Raw genomic sequence first — 26,604 nt, 5'->3', positions numbered from 1 at the left:
GTCCTGGGACCTCAGGACCAGAAGGAAGGGCCCCCAGAGCACATTTGGCCGACCCGCCGGCGGGTGCAGGAGGCCAGCCCACCTCAGAATTGCCCGTGGCTTCGCCTTCCAGCGGCACTGTCTCTCCAGAAGGTACTGCCTTTAAAAAACAAAAGGAAACAAAACAAAAAAACAACACAGCCACGACAAGAAGCCCCCTGGTGGACACTCGGGAAACCAACTCTGAGCAAAGTTGAGGAGAGGAAGCCCTCTCCTCAGCACCGACTCCGAGCTCTCTGCTCTCGCTAGCACCTGCGCAGGCGCAGTAAGTGGGCGGAGCTGACGCGCGGCTGGGGCTAAACTACCCGTGAGAAGTGCATGTTCTCGCGGGAACTGCATTCAAAAAGCCGCGGCGCTTAGTCGGAAGGTAGGTGTGCGCGTCGGCTAATGTTTCTGTGGCAGGAAGAGTTACCCTCAGAAGCCTGGGCGCGGTGAACTCGCCGCGAGCCGCCGCCGGCAGGATCTGGGGAAGGGGTGCTGGAGGTAGGGGCAAAGGGCCTGGAGGGAAGTGCGTGTGGCGAGGAGCGGTGGGGAGCGGCGCTGAAGGGCTCCTGCGGGGAAGAGAGGGCCCTCGGAAACCTGAGGCCTGGATCTCGGCCGAGGGCGTAGGCCGGAACGGCTTCTCCCGCGGAACCCTGAGTCGTTGTCCACAGGGTTCCGAGTCGGTTTCAGTTTTCCGTTGGGCCGCCTCGACGCCCCCCTGGGATGCTGCCTGGACTTGGAAGGCCTGGGAGGCCGCCGGGGCCTCCGAAAGATAACAGACACGAGACCTGCGCTGTCCGGGATGAGAAATGCTGTAAATGTGAAATATACAGTGGATTTCGAAGACTATACAAAAGTCATATTTCGTTAATAAAATCATGTTTCGTGTTATGGTTACATGTTGAAATGATATTTGGGATGTATTGGGTTAAGGAAAATATTATCCGAATGAATTTCGGTGGTATTTACCTTTTTTTTTTTTTAATGTGTCTGCTTGACAATTAAAAATCCCATAGGTGGCTTTCCTGATTATTTCTGTTGGACAGCGCTGCCCCAGACAGCTGCGTGTCCGATTCCCCCCTACCTGCTTTTCACAAGCCATTGGCTGATTTAACCCTCTCAAAAACCCTGTTAGGTCGATGTTATTGGCCTTGTTTTATGGATGACAGGACAAGACATTACATAAGATGTTGTGGTCCCTGCAGCCAGTGAGTAGTGAACGTGGGGTAAGGACTCGGCAACCGGATTGCCAGGGCTTCCAGTCTCCTCAGTGCTTTGCACAGGCCATGCTTCTGCGGGGCAGGACGTTAGGAGCTGGACCCCCCTTCCCGTCTCACTCAGCCGCTTACTAGCTGATAACCTTTGCGCAAGTTACTTCACCTTTCTGGGCCTCGGTTTGCACATGTGTAAATGGGGGAATTACCTTATTTCATGGGGTTGTCGGGTGGATTAAATAAGATAAAGTATGCAAAGCACCAAGCACAATATCTGGCACATATTAGCTGTAGTTGTTATTCAACCCTGGCTGCCTCTCTTTGCAGATGGCTATTTAACTCTTACACATTCATCTACTGAAAACTCACTTCCTCAGGGAAATCTCTTTGTCCTGATACCCCCACCCACCCTACCCCATTACCCAGATTGGGACAATCCCCCTGTGTTGTAGGCTCAGATAGTACCCTACAGCTCTCCCTGTTGCACTTAATCACAGTTTCAACTTTACAGTTATTTGATTTCATGCCTTTCCACTCAGAGACTGTAAGGTTAAAAAAAGATAGGGCTCTTGTCTAGTTTTGGGTCACCATTGTGTTCTCAGCAATAGCTCAGTACTTGATATATAATAGGAATTCCAGCAAATTCTTTGAGTGACCGAGAGCTAATGTTTTGACATTTGTGGACATTGCTGGCTGGTTCCAGTTTTTCTTTGGTAGATTTTAACCCAGGACTCTCAAGAGAATTAAATGAGATCATGCATTTGAAGCTCTGTGCCTGGCAAATGGTAAATCCTCAATAAGTATAAATTATTTTAACAGTCAGCAGCTGTCCCCATCATGTACATACAGGCTTTGGAAAGGGCTTGCATTTCAAAGCAGTAACTGCCAGCCCTGCGAAATGTAGGCTATTTTTCTTCTAAACCCCTATATCTCCTCTTTTATCTTCATTCTTAATGACCTTGCTTCCTAATTCACAGATCAATTGAAGTGGTTAGAAGGGGACTTATGCAGACTCCCACCATTATATTTACATACTTCTCAATGTTTGTAACTATAGACTTCGCTTTCCCATACTTTAGATGAAATATTCATGCTTCTGTCTCAAATCAGTTACTGCACATTCGACCTCATTCTCTTTATTCATCACGTCAGCAGTTCTCCATGTCTTCTGTATTATCACTTTTTCTTCTCTCCTGGATCTGTCAAATAGCATAGAAGCATACTGTTAAATTTTTCTTAGAATTTCTTATTTTAATAAAATTTTCTTAAAATTTTTGTCTTTAAAATAAAATACATTTGATTTTTGCTTTCCCTCCAGCCCCTGCCCCATTTATCTGTTCTCCTTTGCAGCAAAACTGTACATACTGTCTCCTGTTCTTCTACCATTCTTTGTCCAACTCAATCCAATCAGGCTTTTGCCCCATCTCTCTACCAAAACTGCTCTTAGGGTCATGATGATCTCCATGAATTCAAATCCATTGGCCAATTCTTAGTTCTCCCCTTATTTGACTTTGCATTTGATAGAATTGATCACATGTATCTCCTTAATACACTTTTGTTTATTGGCTTCCAGGACAACACCTGATCTTGGTTTTATTCTTCCTCACTTGTCATACCTGAATATACTTTTCTCTCTTCTTTCCTGTTTCTTACCAGGGCTTATTCCTTGGCCCTCTTCTCTTTAATTATGCTCATACTCTGGTGATATCAAGGTTCAAGGATCTATGCTAATAACTCCCAAATTTATATCTTCAGCCCAGATCCTTCTACTCATGTAGCCAACTGCTTACTTGACATATTTCATTAAATAACACTTAAGCCCCTGATTTTCTTCCTCACAGTTTTCAGTTCATCAACTGATGGCAAATCTATTTTACTAGGTGCTCAGGCCAGAAGCCTTGCAGGCATTTTTGACTTCTCTCTTTTTCCCACATCCCACATTTCATTTGTCAGAAAATCATGTTGGCTTTACCTTCAAACTATATGCAGAATTTGACCATTTCTCACCTATGTGGTCACCCTCGTGTGAGCAGTCATCTCACCTGGTCTTTCTGTATCCAACTTGCTCCCCTCCAAACTGTTCAACACAGCAGCCAAATGACCCTTTTAAATATATCAGATCTCTATTCCAGACTTTTCAGCGTCTCTCCATTTCACCCAGAGTAGAAACCCAAGTCCTTACAATGGCCTGATCCTACCTATTTTTCTGCTGTTTAGTCTTGTAATCTAAACTCTATCTTGTTCATTCTTTGGGCTTCCTTCCGTTTTAGGTGCTATCCTTCTGCCCGGACCATTCTTTTTCTAAATAGGTACACTGGTAATTCTCCGCAAGGGCGCTTTGCTCAGAAGTCACCTGAGGGCCTCCTCCCACTCCAATACTTATTTTAACTTTCATCCTAGTAACAACACACCCACCTCTTGTAAATTCTCTTATTGTGTTTTTCCCCATTGCTGCTTTCTAATTATTATGTTTTAATAATTAATTAGTTCTAATTAATTACACAATGAAGGCAGATATATAATATGACATATTGTCTTCTCCCACTGGAAAGTAAGCTTCATGAAAGAAGCGTTTTTTTTGTCCATTTGACCTCTAATATATCTGAAGTGTCCAGAATGGAGCCCAGCATATAAGGGAATCCCGGCAATATTTGACTACATTGACTGGAGAGATCAGGGAACACCTTAATAATGACGTGTTGCTCTTTGAAGGCAGCTGAATTTGAGTCTGGCCTAAGAGGCTGACACCAATTTGGAAAGGTTGAGTTAAAGTGGGATGTTTCTATATATATTGTAAGTCTTTGCTTGAAAATCTAAAATGACAGCAATGCTCTTTAATTACGCTGAACATGGTTTCTGTTTGCATACCTTCTTACAAATAACTAGGAAGATACTAGTGAGTCTGTTTTCAATAAAGCATATTTAATATGGCATATCTGATTTGTGCAGGAAGTTAACAGTGTTGTGAAAAATTGTGAACATGATATTCTTTTTTTTTTTTTTTAAATATACTTTATTGATTTTTTACAGAGAGGAAGGGACAGAGATAGAGAGTTAGAAACATCGATGAGAGAGAAACATCGACCAGCTGCCTCCTGCACATCTCCCACTGGGGATGTGCCCGCAACCCAGGTACATGCCCTTGACCGGAATCGAACCTGGGACCTTTCAGTCCGCAGGCCGACGCTCTATCCATTGAGCCAAACCGGTTTCGGCAAGAACATGATATTCTTAAAATGCCTCTTCATATGTTTATTAGAGTAGTTTCCTTATTTCTTTCATTCTTCTCTTACCTTGATTGCCTGTATAAAGATATAATTATGAGGCCCACCTTTTCTTAGCATTTAAGAAAACTTAGCACACAACTAAATAGTTTCCTGATACGCAATTCTTAGAAGCAAAATTAAATGTATTCACCATTTTTTGCTCTGTTTAATTCAGTCTCAAATCAGGTAATAAAATCTTGAGACATTCTTAGAACAAGACCGCAAATGTGACCACTTAAGTCAGGAAGAGCCCAGCCGATGTGGCTCAGTGATTGAGCGTCAACCTTTGAACCAGGAGGTCGTGGTTCGATTCCTGGTCACATGCCTGGGTTGTAGGCTCAATCCCCAGTGTGGGGCGTGCAGGAGGTAGGCCATTGGAGAGTCTATCAATGATGTTTCTCTCTTTCTCTCCCTTCCTCTCTGAAATCAATAAAAATATAATTTTAAGTCAGGAAGAAAATCTTTAATACTGTGTTTTTATATGGCAGTGGTATTGAAATATATATGTAACTATATTTTTAAATCTTTATTATATGGAGTTTTTGTTTTAGCTGAAGTACTTTTATTTTCTCTGTTTACAGTAGACTAAAAACAGGAAAACATTATGGAGGCAGATATAATCGCAGATCTTCCACGCAAGCTCAAAGAGGCTGAAGAAGAGCGACTAAAAGCTGCACAATACGGTTTACAACTGGTGGAGAGCCAAAATGAATTGCAGGCACAGTTAGATAAATGTCAGAATGAAATGGTGACCGTAACTGAGGTAGGACTCTAGACTCCTCTGTTGATAAGGGTATACTTAGCTATTGAAAATTTGTGCTGTCTAGCAATTATTGTAAATATTATTTTTATTCTTTTCTGAAGATTTTAGATCTGGTTCCCACCCTCTCCCATCCCCAATAAAGAGGAATGAACTAAATGAATTCCTAATGTTCTTTCTGACCCAGGGTGTTTTGACTTTGGAAATTAAGTTATGATTGCTCTCTTCACCGCATACTAGATTTTAGATTTTGTTTTGTCTGTACTGTTTGTAGGTGGCTTCGCTTGTTTCATAGCTTTGGATGACATCTAAATGCTCTATGACACTATACCAAGTCCTTAGTTCTCCACTAAAGTCTAGACTGTGTACTCACTTGCCTGCTAATGGGCATCTCAAACTTAATATAAACAGAAGAGTTGGCTTTTCTTGTAATTTTCTTTAACTTACTCAGTAAATGTAATAACATTCATCTAGTTGCCTGAGCCAGAAATGTAGTGGTTTTACTCAGTATTTTTTCCCCCTTTTTTCTCATATTTAATCCATTAGTAAGTTCCAGACACTTGACTTACAAAACATTTCTTTATGCTATTGCCACTCTAGTCCAGACCACCATCCTCTCTCCCTAGGCTAGATTATTACACTAGCCTTCCAACCAGGTTGCCTGATTTTCTCATTTCTGTTCATACGACTCATTCTTTACTTAGCAGCCAATTGGTCATTGAAGAATATACAAAAGATCATGTGACAGCCCCTCTACAAACATACACTGGCTTCCAATTATATTTACAACAGAATCTGAGCTCCTTACCTGCGTTTTGCAGATCACTGTGTGATCTAAGCCCTGCCAACCTTTGACCTTATCTCAGACTACTTTCCTTTGTTCTTAACTGTACTAGTCCTGCCTTATGGACTGTACACGAGCTGTTGGCTCCATCTGAGTTGTTGATACCCCACTTGCATAGATTGAGTTCTTAACCTTCTGGTTTCTGTAAGATGTCACCTCAGTGGAGATGCCTTTCCCTGACTATATAGGTTGTCCCCCAACATGCATACACACACTTTGAATAATTGTAAAGGCAGTGTTTATTAAAATACATTCTTTTAAAAATTGAGCTATGAGATGTTAAAATGTATATACCTGGTACATTTTTTGGGGACAACCTGTATATTGTAAAGCTTCCACCATTCGCTCTGTTAATTCTCTGTAGTGCTAATTACCTCCAGAGTAAAAGCACCATGAAAGAGGACATTTTGTCTGTCTTGTTCACTGTTTTGTTTCCAGTGTTTGGCACATATTTATGAGAAAAGGAGTAAATCAGTTTTATTTAGTATATGCTCGGTAACATGTAAACTGATCTCAAATTTTAAACGTAGCAGGCAACAATAACTAATAGCAACTCTTGTTTTTTAATTTTCTCTTTTTATTTAATCTAATTTTATTTCGTCTTACTAAAAAATACTTTTATTGATTTTTAGAGACAGAGGAAGGGAGAGGGAGAGAGAAACAGTGATGTGAGAATGAAACATTGATCGGCTGCCTCCTGCATGCCCCCTAGCGGGGGTGGAACCTGCAACCCCAGTATGTGCCCTAATGGGGAATCAAACTGGCAACCTTTCCGTGCACAGTATGACACCCAACCAAATGGCCACACCAGCCAGAACTTTTATTTTATTTTATTTTATTTTATTTTATTTTATTTTATTTTTTATTTATTTTTTTAAAAAACAGAATATGATTATATTTAATGCACAAGTTTGATACAACCAAAAAGTAAAACAGCAGAGTAAACTAGTAACAAAAACATGGTATATCATTCGCAATGCATGAGAAATGGTTAACATCTTTAGTTAAAACAAGCTCTTAAAATCTAGTGACACTATAATAATGCAAGGAAGCTGGAAAAATGAAATGAAAAAGTACAAGTGATGATTAAGCAGTGAGCATATATGATTTTGCTGAGCAGTGATGAAGAATAACTTCTCTGCAGGGTCAGTGAGCAGAATAAAGACAGTGACACCTAATAGTCTACAGCTTTGAACAGTGTTGTGCAGTGTGAAGTCTCAAACAGGGGGAGGCAGAATAAAGAGAAGGACCTAGAGTGAGGGGAAAGCTAACTTCTGAGTCTATATATAAATGGAGTATTTTTAGCCAGAGTAATTCCAATTCATTGGAATTTTTTCAACAAGTTAGTTGAATAAATTCAAAAGGAATAATATAAAAGCATGTTTAATGCAGAGAAGATGCGTGGCCAGTGTAAGCGCCTAAAACACTACTTGTCTACAATGCCTGAGCAGCACCGCGAGGGCGCGCACTAACTCTATTAGTAGATGATAGCGTAGGGAGTACAGTCGGTTTGTACTGTGATCCGTATATATGGGGCCTGGTGGGTACCCGAAACATTGAGGGGACACTTTACTTTTGAGTATACCTGAAACTAATACAAAGTAATATTGAATGTAATCTAATTGAAAAATAAAAAGACATTAGATGACATGGGGCAGGGTAAAATTAAAAGGGAAACAAAGGTACATAAAGTAATAACTACATACTTAACAAATTTCTATGTTGCCTAAAATCTAAAAAAAAGACTATTTTTAATGAATACATTTTAAATCTACGCTACGATAATAAGTAAAATAGAAATATATGGGAGCCCTGGAGGAGGCCTCGCAACGGCACTTCCAGGGCTTCGGGATTAAGGTCTCCAGCTTTCCATCTCCTGGTGCCAGTCCCATAGCAACAAGGACAACAGTCAACATGCTGCTTACAGTTCTCGCCATCACCCGCTGGGTCACCGTGGACACGCGCGCTCGTCCTGTCAGCTGGCAGGGAGTGTCCATGGCCACGCCCGAGAGGCTCCTCTGGGCCGCTCTGAGGCCTGGCTGGCGGGTGTTTCAGATGGTGGCAGAAGCAAGTCTGTTCCCAGCCAGAACTTTTAAATCTTATTTTTTAAAACTTGTTGAAGAAGTTTGAATTGATGGCCCTTTTATCTTTAAGCTTTCTTGTCAGTTAGCAAAAGTCCAATTAAATACTCCTTTCATCTCAACACTGTATTAATTCAAAGAGTCATTTGTGAACATTCCTTAGAGAACTACATTCTAAAAAGTAAGGGCTGACTTAGTATTTCACTTTACCCTTAGTCCACTGTTTTTTCCTTTTGTTCAGAGCCACAAGTAGAGCATATCATCATCAAACCAAGTAATCCTCACAAGGAAAACTTCAGTGGTATTAAAAATTTTTTTTTCCCAGCAGAGATTACTTAACACACTGATATGCCATGGTATACTTCTTACTTCCATGACAAGGTTTCAAAGCAATTATCATATCCCTAGAATGTACTTGAATATAGTCTCAAAATACTCCTTAGGGAGATTTTAATTTTTTAAGATTGATTAGCTACATAGTTATTCCAGATTTAACATGTGGTTGTTGCTTAGAAAACAGCGAGTGTATAAAGCAGAAATGAAACAGTTGAAGGTGAGAACTGCTTATATGTGATGGCTTGTTATTTTTATGCAATTGAATTGTAATTGAATCTGCTTTCAGAATTATGAGCAAGAAAAATATACTCTTCAGAGAGAAGTTGAGCTCAAGAGTCGAATGTTAGAAAGTTTGAGTTCTGAATGTGAAGCTATTAAACAAGATCAAAAAATACACCTGGAGAAATGAGAAGAACAACTGAGCAGAACCCATGGACAGGAAGTGAATGAACTAAAAAACAAGGTTTGGATATCTATGTATTTCAGAAGAAAAATGTTCCATGCTTATGCAGCAATCTGTAAACTTTAGGTGATGAAGATTTTTCTTAATACCATCTTTGCAAAATAGCTGAGATCAAGAAGAGCTCTATGTTAATATGAGGCATGGGAACACTGAAACAAGAGTTTACCTAAGGAATTTGTATAAATAACATTCTATTAGTTAAATACAGTTATTTAATTTTTGTAACTAGATATTTGTTACAGAGTTTTGGTTTAGTGACCAGCATGAGCCGTTTTGCTTATAGTGGATAGTATGGCAGCCCTCTTCCAGAAAGACTAGTCCCCTAGTTTTCACTACAATTAGTGACACACTCTGTAATTCCACAACAATTTCTTATAAATGTGTGTACATCAGAATTGATACTTTATAGTTTCTTTATTGAAGATAAACTAACATATGATTCCGTTTTTATAACAACTTCATTGGGGAGGTACCATTATTACCTCCATATATAACAGTTGAGAAAACCATTGTTTAAGCCTACAGAGTAAGTTGGACAAAATTACAGAGCTAGAAATTATCAGTCAAGATTTGAACTGAAGCTGATTCCCAAGCCTGTGTTGCTGCACTTAGTCTAACGGCCTGTAATACTGGTTCCATTTCAAGCATAAATACAGAGTAAATGCTTGTTCAGCGAGTGTCCATTCCCTTTTGACACCCCATATACAGAGTGCCCTCAGGTTACTTGTAAAGAATCCAGAACTTTTATGATAGCTCCTCTTTGTATAGTCCATATTTTTCAAAATCCTCTCCAGTGAAACTTGTGTGACTTTTGTCCTGATTTCTCAGAAGTCTGTTTTCTAGTTTTCAGTGTTTTGTGTGGCGTCTTTTAAGATTTTTCTCTATTTGTGTACTATCTATACTATTACTTAATTTCTCATTAAATTCCTTTTTAAATACTTTCTCATTTTAAAGTAATAATATCAGTAAAATGGCATGTTTTAACTGGTAATATTTTTTTCTAATATGCAACACAAACATAACTATCAAAATATACTTTTGTGTAATGCTTAGGGGTGGGCAAACTTTTTGACTCGAGGGCCACAATGGGTTCTTAAACTGGACCGGAGGGCCGGAACAAAAGCATGGATGGAGTGTTTGTGTGAACTAATATAAATTCAAAGTAAACATCATTAAATAAAAGGGTACGGTCTTTTTTTTTTTTTTTTTTTTTTTTTTTAGTTTTATTCATTTCAAACGGGCGGATCCGGCCCTCCGGCCTTAGTTTGCCCACGGCTGGAATCATCTCACATTCCACTCTGGCAAATAGTAATCCAGCTTGTCTGGAGCTAATCTTAGTTGAAACACCAATGACTGATAATGGTGCGTTTTCTCCCCACTCTGAGTGTTGTTTTCTTTTTAGCAGTATTTTTCATTATCTGCCCTAAACAAAAAAGTAATCTAGAAAATATTCAGAGATTGAGGCAAGGCCAATTATAGAGATGGCTTTTTGGTGGAGCAAATACTAAATCAGTCAAAAATATTTTCAGTCTTACTGAAGTTCTCAAATCACTTGCCATAAATGTGGTGCTTTCTTTGTGATCTTTCATTCATTTATTTCCCACATGTAACCTATCAATAAGTTCTAAGAGTTTGACTTACAAAACATCCATGTATACCACTGCAACTCTAGTTCAGGTCACCATCATCTCTCTCCTAATTGCTATCCTGCGTCTTTCACTGCTGCTTATACCATTCATTCTTCACACAGCACCAGTGCTATCAGGAATCCAGACCTACCCTGATTACTTATGTAGACTTATTTGTATGTTTATAAAACAAGGCATGCCACTATCTTAAAAGATGCCTAACCTTGGCCAAATATGAAGCCCCAACAGTCTCAGCATGCAGTAAGTTTGAGTCAGTCAGTGATGTTTTTCAGAAAGATGGCCATGTTTTCACATAAATCATTTAGTTGAAATTTTTATTTTACATTATGAAAGTAGAAAAGGGAAAACAAATCAAGCTAAGAGGCTGTGATTTTTTTAAATAGAAAATATATTTTAAAAATATATTCTAAGAATGTTGAAACCCTATTGACGATAATTCAATATAGATGATAATCATAACCCTGAACAATAAGTAAAAGCTTTTTATTAATAACAGGAACCCTTTAGTGAATGCTAGGCATGGTGCTATGTTTTATCTATGCAATCTCAGTTGAGAGTTGTGATGGTAGGTACAATCGTTTACCAGTGTTACATATGAGGAATGAAACTGACACAAGTTAAACCTAGACCTGACCCTAACACTTCACCCTTCTGCTCTAAATGTTCCCTGTAAAGCTATGTGTTCTTAGTCTTCCAAGATTTGGAACTATGTGGCATTTTAGAAAGTTATTAAATAGTTCTGTTTAGGTCGATTATCTTCCAAAGTAGTTATCCTGCAGGTACAAGAACAATTTGTACTGCAGTTGTATGTTCTGATGATCTTCATTTATCTTTTGATTGAGATTGTTTTTGGTTTTTTATTCAACTTCAGTTAGAGAAACTAAAAGCGGAATTGGATGAAGCTAGGCTTAGTGAAAAGCAGCTGAAGCACAAAGTAGATCATCAGAAGGAACTCCTCTCTTGTAAATCAGAGGAAATGCGGGTAATGTCTGAACGTGTGCATGAAAGCATGTCTTCAGAGGTGCTGGCTCTTCAAATTGAACTGACAGAAATGGAAAGTATGAAGGTAATTTTTATGGCACATATGTTCTCAGGTTTTCTTCCCCTTTTTTGCACATATTTTACACGTTTTTGTAATAATCCTTATGAGCTAGTTTTAAGGCTGAATTATTTTTTGGCCTTTTATCTAACTAAAGAAGTGTTTTACAGAGTTTTTAGGGAGATTAGTTCATGCATAATAAAGCTTTACATTAAGTGATTGTGTAAGGCAGACTTTATCATTAGATTAATGAAACCTCTGGAAGAATTTAGAGTCATTTACTCTGATCCTAGTTTGTATCATTTAGAAAAACCCCAATCTGAAATGTTGGTCCCGTGGAAGTTAATATGCATATGAACGTAGTTTTTTCATTGCAGGCTAAGGATAATTAAAAATTAAAGCCTTAAATTCATAGGAAAGAAAGATAGTCTCTAGAGCCTTTTTTGTTCTCTGCTGAAAAATTTATTATTTCATTATGCACGTTATAAAACCTTTAACTAGTTCTTTAGTTTTAGGTGTGAATCATTGCTGATAGATAAACTGAGCGGCTGTTAAATAAAAGATTATTCAAGAGTTTCCTCTTTTTCAATTCCTATTGAATAGACCACCCTCAAGGAAGAAGTGAATGAACTGCAGTACAAACTAGAACAACTAGAACTTCTTAATTCTAATCTAATGCGCCAGGTCGACCGGCTTACAAAAGAAAAAGAGGAGCGAGAGAAAGAAGCGGTTTCTTATTATAATGCCTTAGAGGTATTATGATTGCAGTAACATCGTTTCCAATTCATAATAAGTTGTTTTCTTGCTAATCTAATCTCTATTCGGTAAGTTGTTTTTTTTTTAATTTAGAAAGCTCGTGTAGCAAATCAAGATCTTCAAGTGCAATTAGACCAAGCACTCCAGCAAGCCCTGGTCCCCAGTAGTAAAGGCAACTCTTAGTTTGCAGAGGTACTTAACAGACATTCCATTGATTAAATTGGCATTTCACTTAATACAAGCATAATTACACATGTTAATATTTTCTAGGTGGAAGATCGAAGGGCAGCAATGGAACGAAGGTTTATCAGTATGAAAGTCAAGTATCAGTCACTAATGAAGCAAAATGCATTTAATAGAGAACAAGATGCAAAGAATGAAGGTATGGAATTATCACCATCAAAGGTTTATTAAACCTTTTTTGTATCAGCTTTACATGTACAGATACATCAAAGAAAGCATCTTTTCCTTCAATGAGTGTACTTACGAAGTTATTCTTAGAACTGCATGATTTTAGAAAATCAGTATTTTTAAATTGAGCAAAAGATCCATTTATATTTTTAACAATCCTATAGTAAAGATTTAGTTGTATATTTAGTACCCATTGGTTGTTTGATTTTGTAATAGTTACTCACTAGCCTTACCAGAGAGGTATAAATCTTTCTTTGTGGAGTGAAAAAGGAAGACTTACATGATTTTATTTCTTGCTGTTGGTTTGGTGTCTTTTTTCGCATAGTCCTGAGATTTCTGCTTCAACTAAAAGTAGTTCTCTCATCCTTTAGTTCTCCCCCAAAAGCTTATATATAGGGTAAAATTTGAATTGCCTTTCCTTACAATTCCTCAAGTCCAGCATATAGGCCCTTTTAAATTTAAGGGTTTGTTAGTCATCATATTAGGCAAATAAGTGGTAACAGGAAAACATGTAGAAGTTGGAAAGATTTCAGTATTATACCAGCCTTAGAGTTCTGATCCCTGATCTGTATGTCTAACTGGGCTAAGATAGTAATTCAAAGACTGGAAGGTTTCCTGCCTTTTGTTTAGGATAATGAGATCTACCAAAGAAATAGGAAACCTTGATTAAACCTTGGTGTTTGAAGAACTTGGGATTGAATCCTCATTCTGTCACTTGCTAGCTGTGTGACCTTGGTCAAGTATTTTTACTTTTCAGAGCATCAGTAATCTAATCTGTAAAATAGAGATAATAGAATCTGCCTCCTAGAATTGTCCTGCAGTTGAATGAAAGCATAGAAAAATTCTGACATGGGGCTTGGCAAATAAGGAAGTGCTACTTAATAAACAACAGCTTTGGCTTTTATTTCTAAGACTTTTGACTCTGCTGCCTGGTTTATTGAGGCTCTCCACTTTCTGGAAATGATTTCTTTGTAAATTTTCTCACATTTGCTCTTTGTTTTTCTTTCAATATTTGTTGAGCTCCTACTGTTAACCACCCAACATTCCAATGAAATCCCAAATTATCTTGAGATTGTAGATCATCTTCTTCTTTATTTTATTTTTTTTTAAATATATTTTATTGATTTTTTACAGAGAGGAAGGGAGAAGGAGAGGGATAGAGAGTTAGAAACATCGATGAGAGAGAAACATCGATTCAGCTGCTTCCTGCACGCTCCGTACTGGGGATGTGCCTGCAACCAAGGTACATGCCCTTAACCGGAATCGAACCTGGGACCCTTCAGTCCCCAGGCCGACGCTCTAACCACTGGGCCAAACCGGTCAGGGCAATTGTAGATCTTCTTAGGCTAAGTGCATCTAGCCTCCAGTCTGAAGCAGGAACAAAAAGTGGATTCTTTAAAATGTTAGAAGTCATCTTTTTCTCTTCCGTGTAACTATTCCTGCTCCCTCATATCATTGCTTACTTTACTCAAAATTGTAGTTAAACTAATTGGCACTTTTCAGAACTTATATATGGAGGGAGAAAGAAATGTTAGGTATAGATTTTAGCTAATTTCCTTTCAATTGCTATGCAACTCTAGGTTTATGTGAGGTCATAATTAGATCAGTTAATTCTGCTCTTAAAAAATAAATTGATATTTATATTGAATTTTTCCTTAATATTCTTAGATTGCCTTTTACTTTTTGCTTTCCATCCTTGTGCTTTCTGAATCTCACATTTATGAATGTAAGTAGGTTAGTAATTTCTCCCACTTAATACGATTGAAGTTAATTAAAATTTTTGAGAAACCCCATGAGACCCTAATGAGAGTGCAGCCTTTGTCCAGACTATTTACCAGTTAAGTGATGTGCTTCCAGAACACACTATGCAGTTCAATTTTGTCTCACAGAAGTACAAATAATTGTTACAGACTTCGGATATCATTCATAAGTAGTCAAAGTAACTAAATTTACTGGTGTAAAAGTTTCCAAGTTATTAGATCATTAGACTAGAAATAGCTAATTAGTTTAATTTCCAAAATGAATTCAAAGTAATATAGTACAAAATCTGAATTATACAAAAAATATAGTTATCAGAATCTTCCTCTCCCTCACTCAGTTTTATGGGGGGCGGTAATTTTTTTCCAGTTGCAAATCACCACATTGTTAGAAATGAAAGGGTCTCAAACTGAATTTGAGCAACAGGAACGGTTGTTTGCCATGTTGGAGCAGAAGAATGGTGAAATTAAACATCTCTTAAGTGAAATTAGAAACCTGGAGAAATTTAAGGTACGTGTAACACCTTTTAAAAATGCAGCTAAATTTTGGGTTGAATATCTTAATACTTCTTTTTTACTTGAATAGGTTTCTTTGTTAGATAATTAACATATAGTTTCAGTTGAGATTGACCAATATTGAATTTTTTCCTTCTAGTTTCTTTTTGCTTTTCACTGGTTTTGACTGTTTCTTCTTTTAGTAGAGTCAGAGTAAACTAACCTTTCTCATACTTGTTATTATGTGAGTTGTAACTTAAAGTGCCCGTATCTTTGTGTAATTCAGTGAGTTTTAACATGTCTCTTTTATTTATCAGTGTTAGATGTACAAATAGTCTTGAGCTTCAGAGAAATGGAATCGTTCATTATATCTCTCTTGTTCAACTCAACGTTCTGTCAGTGAGATTTGTTCCTCATGTTACATGTTATCAGTAATTATTTTTCATTGCTATCCAGCTCCAGTTTTTAAAATGTTTTTATTGATTTTAAAGAAAGAAAGGGAGAGGAATAGAGAGAGAGAAACATCCACAGGCTGACTCCTGTATGCCCCCTACTTGGAGATGGAGCCCACAACCTGGGAATGTGCCCTGCCCAGGAATCAAACCAGAGACCTCTTAGTGCCTGGGTACGTGCTCAACCACTGAGCACACTGTCTGGGCCAGCTCAGTATTTTCTTGGCTACTCTTGAATGATTGTATTTCTCTTTGAACATCATATGTAACTTCAAAAAAACTTTGTTGGTATTTTTTATTAGAATTACATTAAATATAAATTAACTGTGAGAGTATAAATATCTCTTCACTAACTGAATAACTAAATAAAGTTTATAAGTGACAGATTTTAAAAATGTTAACCTCTTGAGCATTTTAAATTGTAGCCAGTAGTGTATTATGAAATTTTAAGTGTATGTAACCTTTTTATTTTCTCTTAGAAGAACTGTTGACTACAACTTTGGTTAAATTTGCAGTATATCAATTGTCAGGTTTATGTGGGCCACCTGCAGGCTTAGCACTATACTTTGAAAATTATGGCTTTAACCAGGAGGTTTTAGCCTGCAATTTTTAAAATTGTTCACAAGTTTTTAAGCAGTATATTATATTTTTTTACCCTAGAGAAATCTTGCAGGGTTTCCATCAGAATGTCAGAAGAGTGGGCACCAAAAATAACTTTAAGGATCTCCACTCTTTCAAATTTTTCTAATTTATGGCTTTGTCATAAAATCGAGAATTAAACTCAGAAGTATGTATTTCTTCCATTTTAAAAGGAGAGGGAAATCAGAGGATGCAGGTATGGTTAGGAGCCTAGGCTTTGGAGACAGATCTGGGTTCAGATTCTTCTTGGTTTCCTTGCCTGTGGCATCTTAAACCAGTTCTCTTATGTGTATGAGAGGGATGGTCATTCTTGCATCTAGTTCAGAAGGTAAGTGGGTTGAATGGATAGTGCTTGTTAGCACAGTGCCTGCTATGGGATAAGCATTCAATAAATGGTAGCTGATATTATTATTAATAAACATTTTGCTAACCTCATTTGTTATTTATTTTAATTAATAAGAATTGTTGCTTTATTTAGAGTTTATATGAAAGTATGGAATCTAAGCCTTCAGACAACTCTGGTACTCTGAAAGATAACTACCTATTACACGGATTTACTTCAGATAAAGCTTGACAACTCAAAGTAAGTGTTGGTTGGATAGAAAGATGGAGACTCTTAACTGGTTTATAATAAGTAGAATTAGTGATTACATATTTTTGTTTTAATATTGCCAAAAAAAAAAAAAAATCCAAAAAGGGAAGGTAACAAAAATATCTCTGGGCATTAAGCAAGATTTAGTCAAGATTTAATTAGTGCTGATTATTGAAGAAAAAATACTTTTAATGAATAATTAAATATTTTTATTTCTTTGTGTTTAGCTTTTTAGATTGGTAAGTGAAAATAAATTTAACGTAGAAAATGTTCTTATAATCTAAATTTTTCAAGAATGAATATCATATAATTTTAAAGAAATTTATTCACACATGAATAAATGTGAAAAGAACATTTCCTCCCTTTGTTCATTTTCTTTAGAGAAAGCATGAGGTTTTTATTTTATTTAAAAGTGCCATTGTTAAAGCTTAAAATATATTTTTTGACTAAGTTGTAATATATAATAAAAGATGTGCACTAACAACTACACTTGTTTATATTATGTTATTTTAATATTCCTTGGTTCCCCTTTTTTATTGATATAGCAAAGAAAATGAAAGCACTAAAGGGGAATTGTCCATACAACGAATGAATGCATTATTTGAGAGCCAGGGGGCTCTGGACATTGAGCGAAAACTTTTTGCCAATGAAAGATGCCTCCAGTTTTCCCAAAGTGAAAATATGAAACTGAGAGCTAAAATAGATGAGTTAAAACTAAAGTATGTACCTGAAGGTATGTATAGCTTATAATAAATTTTGTCTTTTAATCATGAGAAGCTCTACAGTTCATTTTTATACAAATCCCATTACAAACAAATTGTATTTATAGTAAAACATGTACTGCTACAAAATGTGTAGGAAAGTTCAAAGAGAACTGGGCACTAAGTATGCATGAATATAATAGCTATTTTGGGGTATCTGTATCGGAGAACCTTGACATTTGAGACTTTTTCACTTAAGATTACAGCTTCTCATGTAATGCCAAAGAGTTCCATTTTGTTGAGGCAACTGATGTTTGGGAGCTATGTTAGTTGATGCTGTTCGTAGAAAACCTAAAATGATGGAGACTTAAATAAGATAGGTAGTTATTCTTTCCCCTCATCAAAGTCTGGAGGAGGCATTCCAGTACTGGCCAGAGTCATACATCTTGAGCACAATTTAGTCATGGCCTCATCTGCCTACAGGTAAAGCTGAGAAATGCAGTCTTTTTCTCAGGGTCCATGTTCCCATGGATGAAATCTTGGAGAGTCTGTTATTAAGGAAGAATAGTAGAACCAAATATTAGAATGCAGCTAGTGAGTATAATCACTCAGATAGAAAAGACCCATTTTATACACTTAAAGAGAGTGATTTTACTATACCTAAATCCTATATAATAAAATCCTAATATGCTAAGGGTCTGGTCGACTGGTTGGCTGTTCAGCCAATCAAAGTATAATATGCTAATAATATGCTAAGGCCCCTCAACTGCTCGCTATAACATGCACTGACCACTAGGGGCAGATGCTCCAACTGGTAGGTTAGCTTGCTGCTGGTGTCCGGCCAATTGGGACTGAGCGAGATGGGCTGGGCACGCCCTGGAGCCCTCCCTCGGTCCCTCCCCTGCTGGCCAACCTCCTGTGTCCCTCCCCGGCCCCAATCATGTACCAATGGGGTCCCTCGGCCTGGCCTGTGCCCTCTCGCAATCTGGGACCCCTCGGGGGATGTTGGAGAGCCGGTTTCGGCCCGACCCTGCAGGCCAGGCCGAGGGACCCCACTGGTGCACGAATTTGTGCACTGGGCTTCTAGTCCTATCTAATAAAAGGCTAATATGCAAATAGACTGAACAGTGGAACAACCCCAACAACCAGTCGCTATGACGTGCGCTGACCACCAGGGGGCATGTGCGGAACATGGTGGGCATAGACCATTGGGGGGTAGTGGAGCAGGTGAGTGGGGGCGCCCGACCAAGGCGGGCTGCTGGTCTCTGTCATCAGGGTTACTGAAAATTACTTGCTCCCGCGTGCCACAGTCCCGCCCGGTGCTCGCACCTGCTGCTGGCGCTGGCCCCACTCCCACCTGCTGCTGGCACTGGAGCCACCATTTGCATCCACTGCCCATGCCTGGCGCTGGTCCCGATCACTCAGTGCCATCAATGGGTGTGAGTGGCGGCTGCTGGCCCTGATCGGCCTTGAGGGCTTCTCCACCTGCCCCTGCTCCTGAGGAGTAATTGGAGCGGCAGCTGCTGCTCAGACCCCTGACGGCGCCAGCCCCACTCTCACAGCTGCTGGCGCTGGCCCCAGTCGCTCTGCGCCTTCAGCGGGTGTGAGCGGTGGCAGCGGGAGCGGGGCTGCCAGCAGATGGGACCAGGACTGGGCGGGGGCGTGGAGGATGGGCCAAGACCCGCCCCTGTGCCTACCGCAGCCTTGCAGCCCACAGTTCCTTTCAAGGTGCATGAATTCGTCACTGGGCTGCTAGTTAAGATATAAAAGGCCAAAAGTAAATAAGTCTAAGAATGTGATGGTTCTTGTACAAAAAAAAGTGTTATTACTTGTTTTAGGTTATAGATTTTTCAGCAGTTTTTGCGTCTACGCTGTTCATATGCCCAACATTCTATTTTCATTACTGTTTCAATGACTGGAGTTATTCTCAACAATAATGGGAAAGCTGTCAGCAGTAGTAAGGTGTTTTTAGTTAAAAAGGCTTCTCTTTCCCTAATTCTCATAGGCTCTCCTGATTAAGAATTAATCCATTTTCAATTTCAAAGGTTGCTGAATTGAATGAACATAGCAAAGAGACTTGAGGCAGTATAGTGAACCTAGATGATGTGGATTTTAAAGGAGCAGTGGAAGAGAAAGGGAAAATAATCCTGTATAATAGAAAGCTAATATGCAAGTGGTCATCACGCCCTCATGCCCTCGTGCCCTCGTGCCAGAACTACTCAGCCACTCAACACTGGGGAGAGAGGAATGGGAACCAGCCAGGCACAAGTGAGCTCGCAAGAGAGGAATGGGGACCAGCCAGGGTGTAGCCCGGGAGAGGGACAAGCCACAAACCCCATGGTCCCAGGCGCCTGCGACTGCAGCCCAGTTAAAGCCGCCCGCCCACAGTCCCCTGCAGCTGTGGCCGGCCCAGGTGAAGCCAGCCCGGGTCCTGGTTGCCTGTGGCCGGCCAGAGGGAGGGTTGCTCGGGTCTTGGATGCCAGCGACCGGCTGGAGGAAGGAATCCTGGGTCCCAGGTGCAGGACAAGGCAGAGGCATTTAGGGGTGATCAGGCTGATAGGGGAGCAGTTAGGGGCGATCAGGCAGGCAGGCAGGCAGGTGAGCGGTTAGGAGCCAGTGGCCCCAGGTTTCGAGAGGCAGTTGTACAACCACCGAGGGGTCCTGGAGTGGAGAGGTTGCAGGCTGGGCTGAGGAACCCCTCCTCCCCGCCTCCCTGCATGAATTTTGTGCACCAGGCCTCTAGTGATTCTATAATGTCCATATAGAGCAGGAACACCACCCACACTAGACCATGGTTTCTCCAACTTCACTAAAAGTTTTATTTTGAAAATTTAAGACATGTTGGTATGAGGACAGGGAAGACGTATTAGAGCATTTAATTCAGTGACTGGATGTGGAGCTGCATAGGGAATGGAGTGGTGTTAATGTTAAGCAGTGGAGCTAGAAGGCCATTGTAGTAGTCTGCAGTGAGATGTAATAATATGGTTTGAACAAGGGAGGTATCCATTGTAGAAGAACTCAGGTTTTGAATATATTTTGTAGGGGAGGCTAATAGGCACAAGTTATCATATTCAGAGAATCTGACCTGTTTTTGTGTTTTGTTTTCACTTCATCCTTACAAAACCCAATATTGAATCAAGTGGGTACTTTTAATTCCCATTTTAAAGATAAAGAAAATCTCAGAGAGGTTAGATACTTCCCCAAGGTCATCCAGCTGCAGAGTGCTTGTGTACTAGGATTTTGACCTGGATTCCTTGACTCTTAGCCTCGGGATGCTTCCTCAACTTCACACTATGATCTTATGAAGCCCCAAACAACTTTTATCACAACACCAGAAAAGAACATTGAAGTGTTCATTCCTAGAGGCAGATATATTGAGTTCCCGAAGAAAGTGACAGGCAGGCAGATGACCTTTCAAAGACAAAATTAATGGAGTCCAATGACAAAGAAAGATAAAAGAAACAAAATATTTACTAAGGCAATGAGTGGGTTTTAAAAGAATGGGGTGGGGGAAGGAAAACTATATAACTAGTTCTACCTCTTTATGTGGATTGTGTCCTTGATTTATTAACTGGATATATTTTTAATGATTTTATTCTCAGAGAAAATTGAGGTGCCTGTACTCAAAAAGAGGCGTGAGGTACTGCCTGTGGATATAACCACCCCTAACAATGTATGTTCTAACGATGCTGTTGGGGAAGAAGTTTCTAGATCACCATCTCAGAAAGAGGAGGCACAGTCCTGTCCTAGCAACTTAAAAGACAACAACTTACAGTTAGGAAAGACAGTTGCTGTAAACATACCAGGAATTACTCTCTCTCCTCACAAAAACCTGACTGTGAATATTCAGCCAACGAAGGAAAAGAAATGTGTGAAACTTGTAGAAGTTCCAGCCATGAGTGAAAGAAGTGGAAACTCCCCTGGAAACTCCCCTGACTCTCGCAGGTCAGTGTCCTCTCTTATTCAAGGCACCCAGCACTTCTCTCCATCTCTTCTCTATGACTGCATGAACTGTGCTGTTTCTTCATCTGTTTTCTTAGTGTTACATGCAGTATAATTTCTTCTCTCTACTTTCAAAATTTTTAAAATTTTAAGAAAGACTAAATGATGGCAAGGGGGAAAGGACTTGCGAATAAGGAAATTATGTTTTAAAGGTACACTTTTCTGTTTCATGAAACAATGATCATAGTTTAATACCTCTGAACATTTTGTTGGTTTGGATAAGTGTACAGTTATTGTTTTCCTGGTTCAATAGGAACCAGGCCAGCCAGGTGTTGCTCAGTGGTTGAGCATTAACTTACAAACCAGGAGGTGTTGGTTCAATTCCCAGTCACAGCACATGCCCGAGTTGCTGGCTCCATCCCCAGGAGCAGGCATGCAGGAGGCTGCTGCTCAATGATTCTCTCTCAACATTGATGTTTCTCTCTCTCTCTCCCTCTCCCTTCCTCTCTGAAATCAATAAAAATCCTATATAATCAAAGGCTAATATGCAAATTGTCCCCTGGGGAGTTTGACCAATCAGGAGTTCAACTGCTCACTATGACGTTCGCTGACCACCAGGGGGCGGCAGCCAGCAGCCAGGGGATGGAAGGCCCTGATTGGCCCTGATCACCGGCCTGGCCTAGGGACCCTACCCTTGCATGAATTTCGTGCACTGGGCCTCTAGTATATTAAAAGAAAAGAAAAAAAAGAGTGGTGATTAAAGAAAAATCAACTTACCTCCTAAAATGTCTTTCTAATGGTCTAAGAAATTTCAGCCTTTTGGAAAACTTCGATAAAATTTTTAATTGATTTTTTAAATGATTTATCCTAAGCCTTTAAGTATGGGCTTTGATACCTGTTTTGACATTTTTAAATATCAAAGGTAAGTTCATTTAAAAAAAAAAAAATGTTTTTATTGATTTCAGAGAGGAAGGGAGAGGGAGAGAGAGATAGAAACGTCAATGATGAGAGAGAATCATTGATCAGCTGCCTCCTACATGCCCCATACTGGGGATCAAGCCTGCAACTGAGGCATGTATCCTTGACTGGAATCAAACCTGGGACTCTTCAGTCCGTAGGCCTACACTCTATCCATTGAGCCAAACCGGCCAGGGCAAAATTAAGTTCATTTTTGTTTTATATCAAAACTTCAAAGCTTCTAGTTTCTGAATATTTGAATTTTTACTAAAATAGAAAATGTCTAGACATGTATAACTTTAGAAACTCATGTTTTAAGAGCCTTAGCCTTAAAGAAAAATTAAAGTAATAGAGGTCAAAAGGTAAGAACGAAAGTGGAAGAGAAATACCTCGTCATTGTTTATTTTTTCTTAAATAATTATTCTGCTAGTTGAAACTCAATTTGATTTCTTTTATGAGACAAATACCCATCTATTTATGCAGCCCAGGATATCATGTTATTTTTACTTATGCATTTTGCTTTTTATATATTACTAGAGGGTGGGGGGTCCCTCAGCCCGGCCTGTGCCCTCTCGCAGTCTGGGACCCCTCAGGGGATGACCACCTGCTGGCTTAGGCCCACTCCCCGGGGGATTGGGCCTAAGATGGCAATCAGACATCCCTCTGGCAGCCCGGCAGCCCTCGGGGGCTGTCCACTTGCCAGCTGGGAGCAGGCCTAAACTGCAGTTGGACATCCTTAGCGCTGCTGAGGAGGCAGGAGAGGCTCCCACCACCACCGTTGTACTGGCAGCCATCAGCCTGGCTTGTGGCTGAGCAGAGCTCCTCCCATGTGAGAGTACCCTGATCACCAGAGGGCAGCTCCTGCATTGAGCGTCTGCCCCCTGGTGGTCAGTGTGTGTCGTAGTGACCAGTCATTCCCAGTCCTTCTGCTGTTAGGGTCAGTTTGCATATTACCCTTTTACTATATAGGATAGAGGCCTGGTGCACGGGTGTGGGCCGGCTGGTTTGCCCTGAAGGGTGTCCCGGATCAGGGTGGGGGTCCCGCTTGGGTGCCTGGCCAGCCTGGATGAGGGGATGATGGCTGTTTGCAGCTGGTCACACACCCTTCAGGGTGGGGGTCCCCACCGAGGTGCCTGGCCAGTCTGGGTGAGGGGCTGAGGGCCGTTTTCAGGCTGGCTGGTGACTGAAGCTCCCAACCTCTCCTTTTTTTCTTTTTTTCTTATTCTGGGATTTATTTACCTTCTATGGCTGTCACTGGAGCTGAGAGCCAGCTTTAGCTCTGAGGCTCGGCTCCAGCTTGAGGCCTCGGCTGCTGAAAGCAGGTATCTGGGTTTGTTTGGCTTCTATAATTGAAACACTGTTGCAACTCCAGCTCTGAGGCCCGGCTGGCTGAAAGCAGGTTTCTGGGGTTTGTTTAGCTTCTACAATTGCAACATTGTTTCTTAGAGTGCAGCTCAGAGGCCAGCAGCGGCAGGCGGGGAACCTTGGCTTCCTCCATCACTGGAGCAAGCAAGCCTCCTGTTGGCTTCAGCTGCCTGGCTGCTGGCCGCCATCTTGGTTGGCAGTTAATTTGCATATCGCCCTGATTAGCCAATGGGAAGCGTGTCGGAGGTACAGTTAATTATCATGTTTGTCTATTATTAGATAGGAGGATGTTAGCATTAGACTAGTGCTGCCGCATTTGAAACCTTTTCACTGGGCATGCTTCTTATGATAGGCACCCTCATTATATTTTAGTTTTAATTTAGGCTTTGCCATGACTTTTTGTCAACCTTAAATATATTTCTTTAGACATTTAAAAAAGACAGTCTGTTGACATCAAAAGATTCTTTTAGAGACTCAGTGACTTAGTTTTCGTAATGGTATTAGAGTCAACTAAAATGTTTTTCCTTATATAAGTAGAAAATTCACCATATCTTATTAGAGGCCCATTATACTAGAGAATTCTCCCTTCTTTCTTTTTCTTTTTCTTTTTTTTATTCATTTATTTATTTATATTTTTAAAAATATATTTTATTGATTTTTTTACAGAGAGGAAGGGAGAGGGATAGAGAGCCAGAAACATTGATGAGAGAGAAACATCGACCAGCTGCCTCCTGCACATCTCCTACTGGGGATGTGCCCGCAACCCAGGTACATGCCCTTGACCGGAATCGAACCCGGGACCCTTCTGTCCGCAGACCGACGCTCCATCCACTGAGCCAAACCGGTTTCGGCTTCTTTCTTTTTCTTAACCACACTTGAATTCAGAGTGGGTGCTTTAATGCCTGTAGGTTAGCTGCTGAATCAAAGCTTCAAACAGAAGTTAAAGAAGAAAAAGAAACTGCAAGAAAATTGGAAAAGAAAACTTGTAAGAAATCACACCCTGTTCTATACGTGTCCTCTAAATCAACTCCAGAAACTCAGTGCGCTCAGCAGTAAAGACTAATCTTTAAGAAGAGTAAAGTAAGACTTGCCCAAAAGGTTGCTTTGGAGGTTGTCTTCAAATTAAGATTGTCTTCATCTGAAGTATACCACCTTGTTGGTTATTTCTTTCTACTCACTGTGCCAGGACCTGGCATATTCATACTGTTTTGACCAAATGTTCTAAATTTGGTTGTGATTCTAAGCAGGAGATTTCTTTAAGTGATGGTCCTTCATGGAGCTTCTGTGTGAATAAACTATTAAATGAAGGATGGTGTTGTTATAAATCTATTTGTTGCATTGTATATGGATTTTTAAATGATATTAACACATACTATCAGAACCATATATTATATTGTAACTGGATTTTGTCAGTGTTTAAAGTACCTATGTTCATCTTTGTATTTTTGACCCTAAACTTTCTAAATAAAAATTTTTTTCCCTTTAAATGATTATAGACTGGTCTATGACTTAATTTCATATATACTGTAGGTGGGTGTATTACTCTGTATCAGTGATTTTCAACCTTTTTCATCTCATGACACACATAGACTAATTATTAAAATTCTGTGGCACACCAAAAAATATATTTTTTGCTGATCTAACAAAAAGAGGGGAGTATAATTTTGATTCATTCACATCAGATAGCTATTGTTGTGTTGACTGTGGTCATTTTTTTATTTGACAATCTAAGGGAAAAGAGGTCAGTGCCCCTGACTAAGTAGTCAGGTATTGCATGTTTTATAAAGTCTTGCAGCACACCAGAGTATCTGCTATGGCACACCGGTTGAAAATTGCTGGTCTATACTATATAGAAAGAGGCAGAGAGATTTATTTTAAGGAATTGGCTTACGTGCATAGGGAGGCTGGCAAGTCTAAAATCAGCAGTTCAAAAGGTGTCAGGGTGGAGACACACAGAAGAGCCAATGTCACAGTTTAAGTTTGAAAACTGTCTGCTACCGAATTCTACAGTGGGGGAGGTCAGTCTTTGTTCTATCTAGGGTTTCAGCTAATCACCTGCATAGGCTCACCCATGTTATGAAGGGAAATCTGCTTTACTCAAAGTCCACAGATTTAAATGTTAATCTCACCTAAAAACATTCTCACAGAAACATCCAGAATAATGCTTAACCACAAATAGCCCAACCAAGGTGACATACAATTAACTATCACAGTAGGTTAGTTAGGTAAGTCTATTGAAATGTCTTAGGTAAAAAGAAATTGCCTCTTCTAAATAAATCAAATAAACTTAATTTATTGCAAAAAGCATACCCTCAGGAAATTAGATATTGCACATTAAATAACATCTCTTGCCAAAAGAAGTAGCTGAAGGCACTAGAAAACTATTTTAAACTGAGAAAAATAAATGACTAGCTTATTCATTGCATATTATAGACTGTAGATCAATTTCTTCCAATATTGAATTTTTACTATGAGCTATGAGTTAGGAGTGCAAAAATAATCCTTCCTAGCTCTCAATGTAGTAGACCCACATAAATGAGTAATGGTAGTAGTGGTATTACTAGTATTAATAGTTATATCTAACATTTGAATCACCTAATGTGCCAAGCACTGTTTTAAGCCCTTTCATGTGCTGCCACATTTAACCTCATCTTTGTGAGGTGGATATTATATTTAACTTATTCTCATTTTACAGATGAGGAAACCAAGGCCTCAAAGTGGTTAAGTTACCTGTCCAAGGGCACAGGTGTTAATGGGTGGTGAAAAAATTAAAAGAGTGGTAGAAGTTATAATAGAATATCCAAAGGGCTAAAGGGACTGAGAAGGAAACAAGAAACCGCCTGGCGGCTTTTTACTTTTTTAAA

The 26,604-nt window shown here is 39.5% G+C and overlaps 1 protein-coding gene across 1 annotated transcript; it reads left to right on the top strand.

The window, feature by feature from the left end:
• The first annotated feature begins 411 nt into the window (after window positions 1–411).
• SPDL1 (spindle apparatus coiled-coil protein 1) lies at window positions 412–25,184 on the top strand. The gene is given in 14 exon segments (XM_070414435.1): window positions 412–887; window positions 5,083–5,264; window positions 8,809–8,985; window positions 11,506–11,700; window positions 12,277–12,426; window positions 12,523–12,621; window positions 12,700–12,795; window positions 12,797–12,811; window positions 14,968–15,108; window positions 16,662–16,721; window positions 16,723–16,766; window positions 17,321–17,508; window positions 21,079–21,421; window positions 24,649–25,184. Coding segments are annotated over 13 exon segments (1,815 nt in total). The 5' UTR covers window positions 412–887; window positions 5,083–5,105; the 3' UTR covers window positions 24,797–25,184.
• The last annotated feature ends 1,420 nt before the right edge of the window (window positions 25,185–26,604 follow it).

The sequence above is a fragment of the Myotis yumanensis genome, unplaced genomic scaffold, assembly GCF_028538775.1.
Source record: "Myotis yumanensis isolate MYYU_CA2020_CCGP unplaced genomic scaffold, mMyoYum1.0.hap1 SCAF_5, whole genome shotgun sequence".
In the NCBI taxonomy this organism is placed as follows: Eukaryota; Metazoa; Chordata; class Mammalia; order Chiroptera; family Vespertilionidae; genus Myotis; species Myotis yumanensis.
Note: the sequence above shows the minus strand (reverse complement) of the source record. Positions and strands in the feature narration are given on the sequence as shown.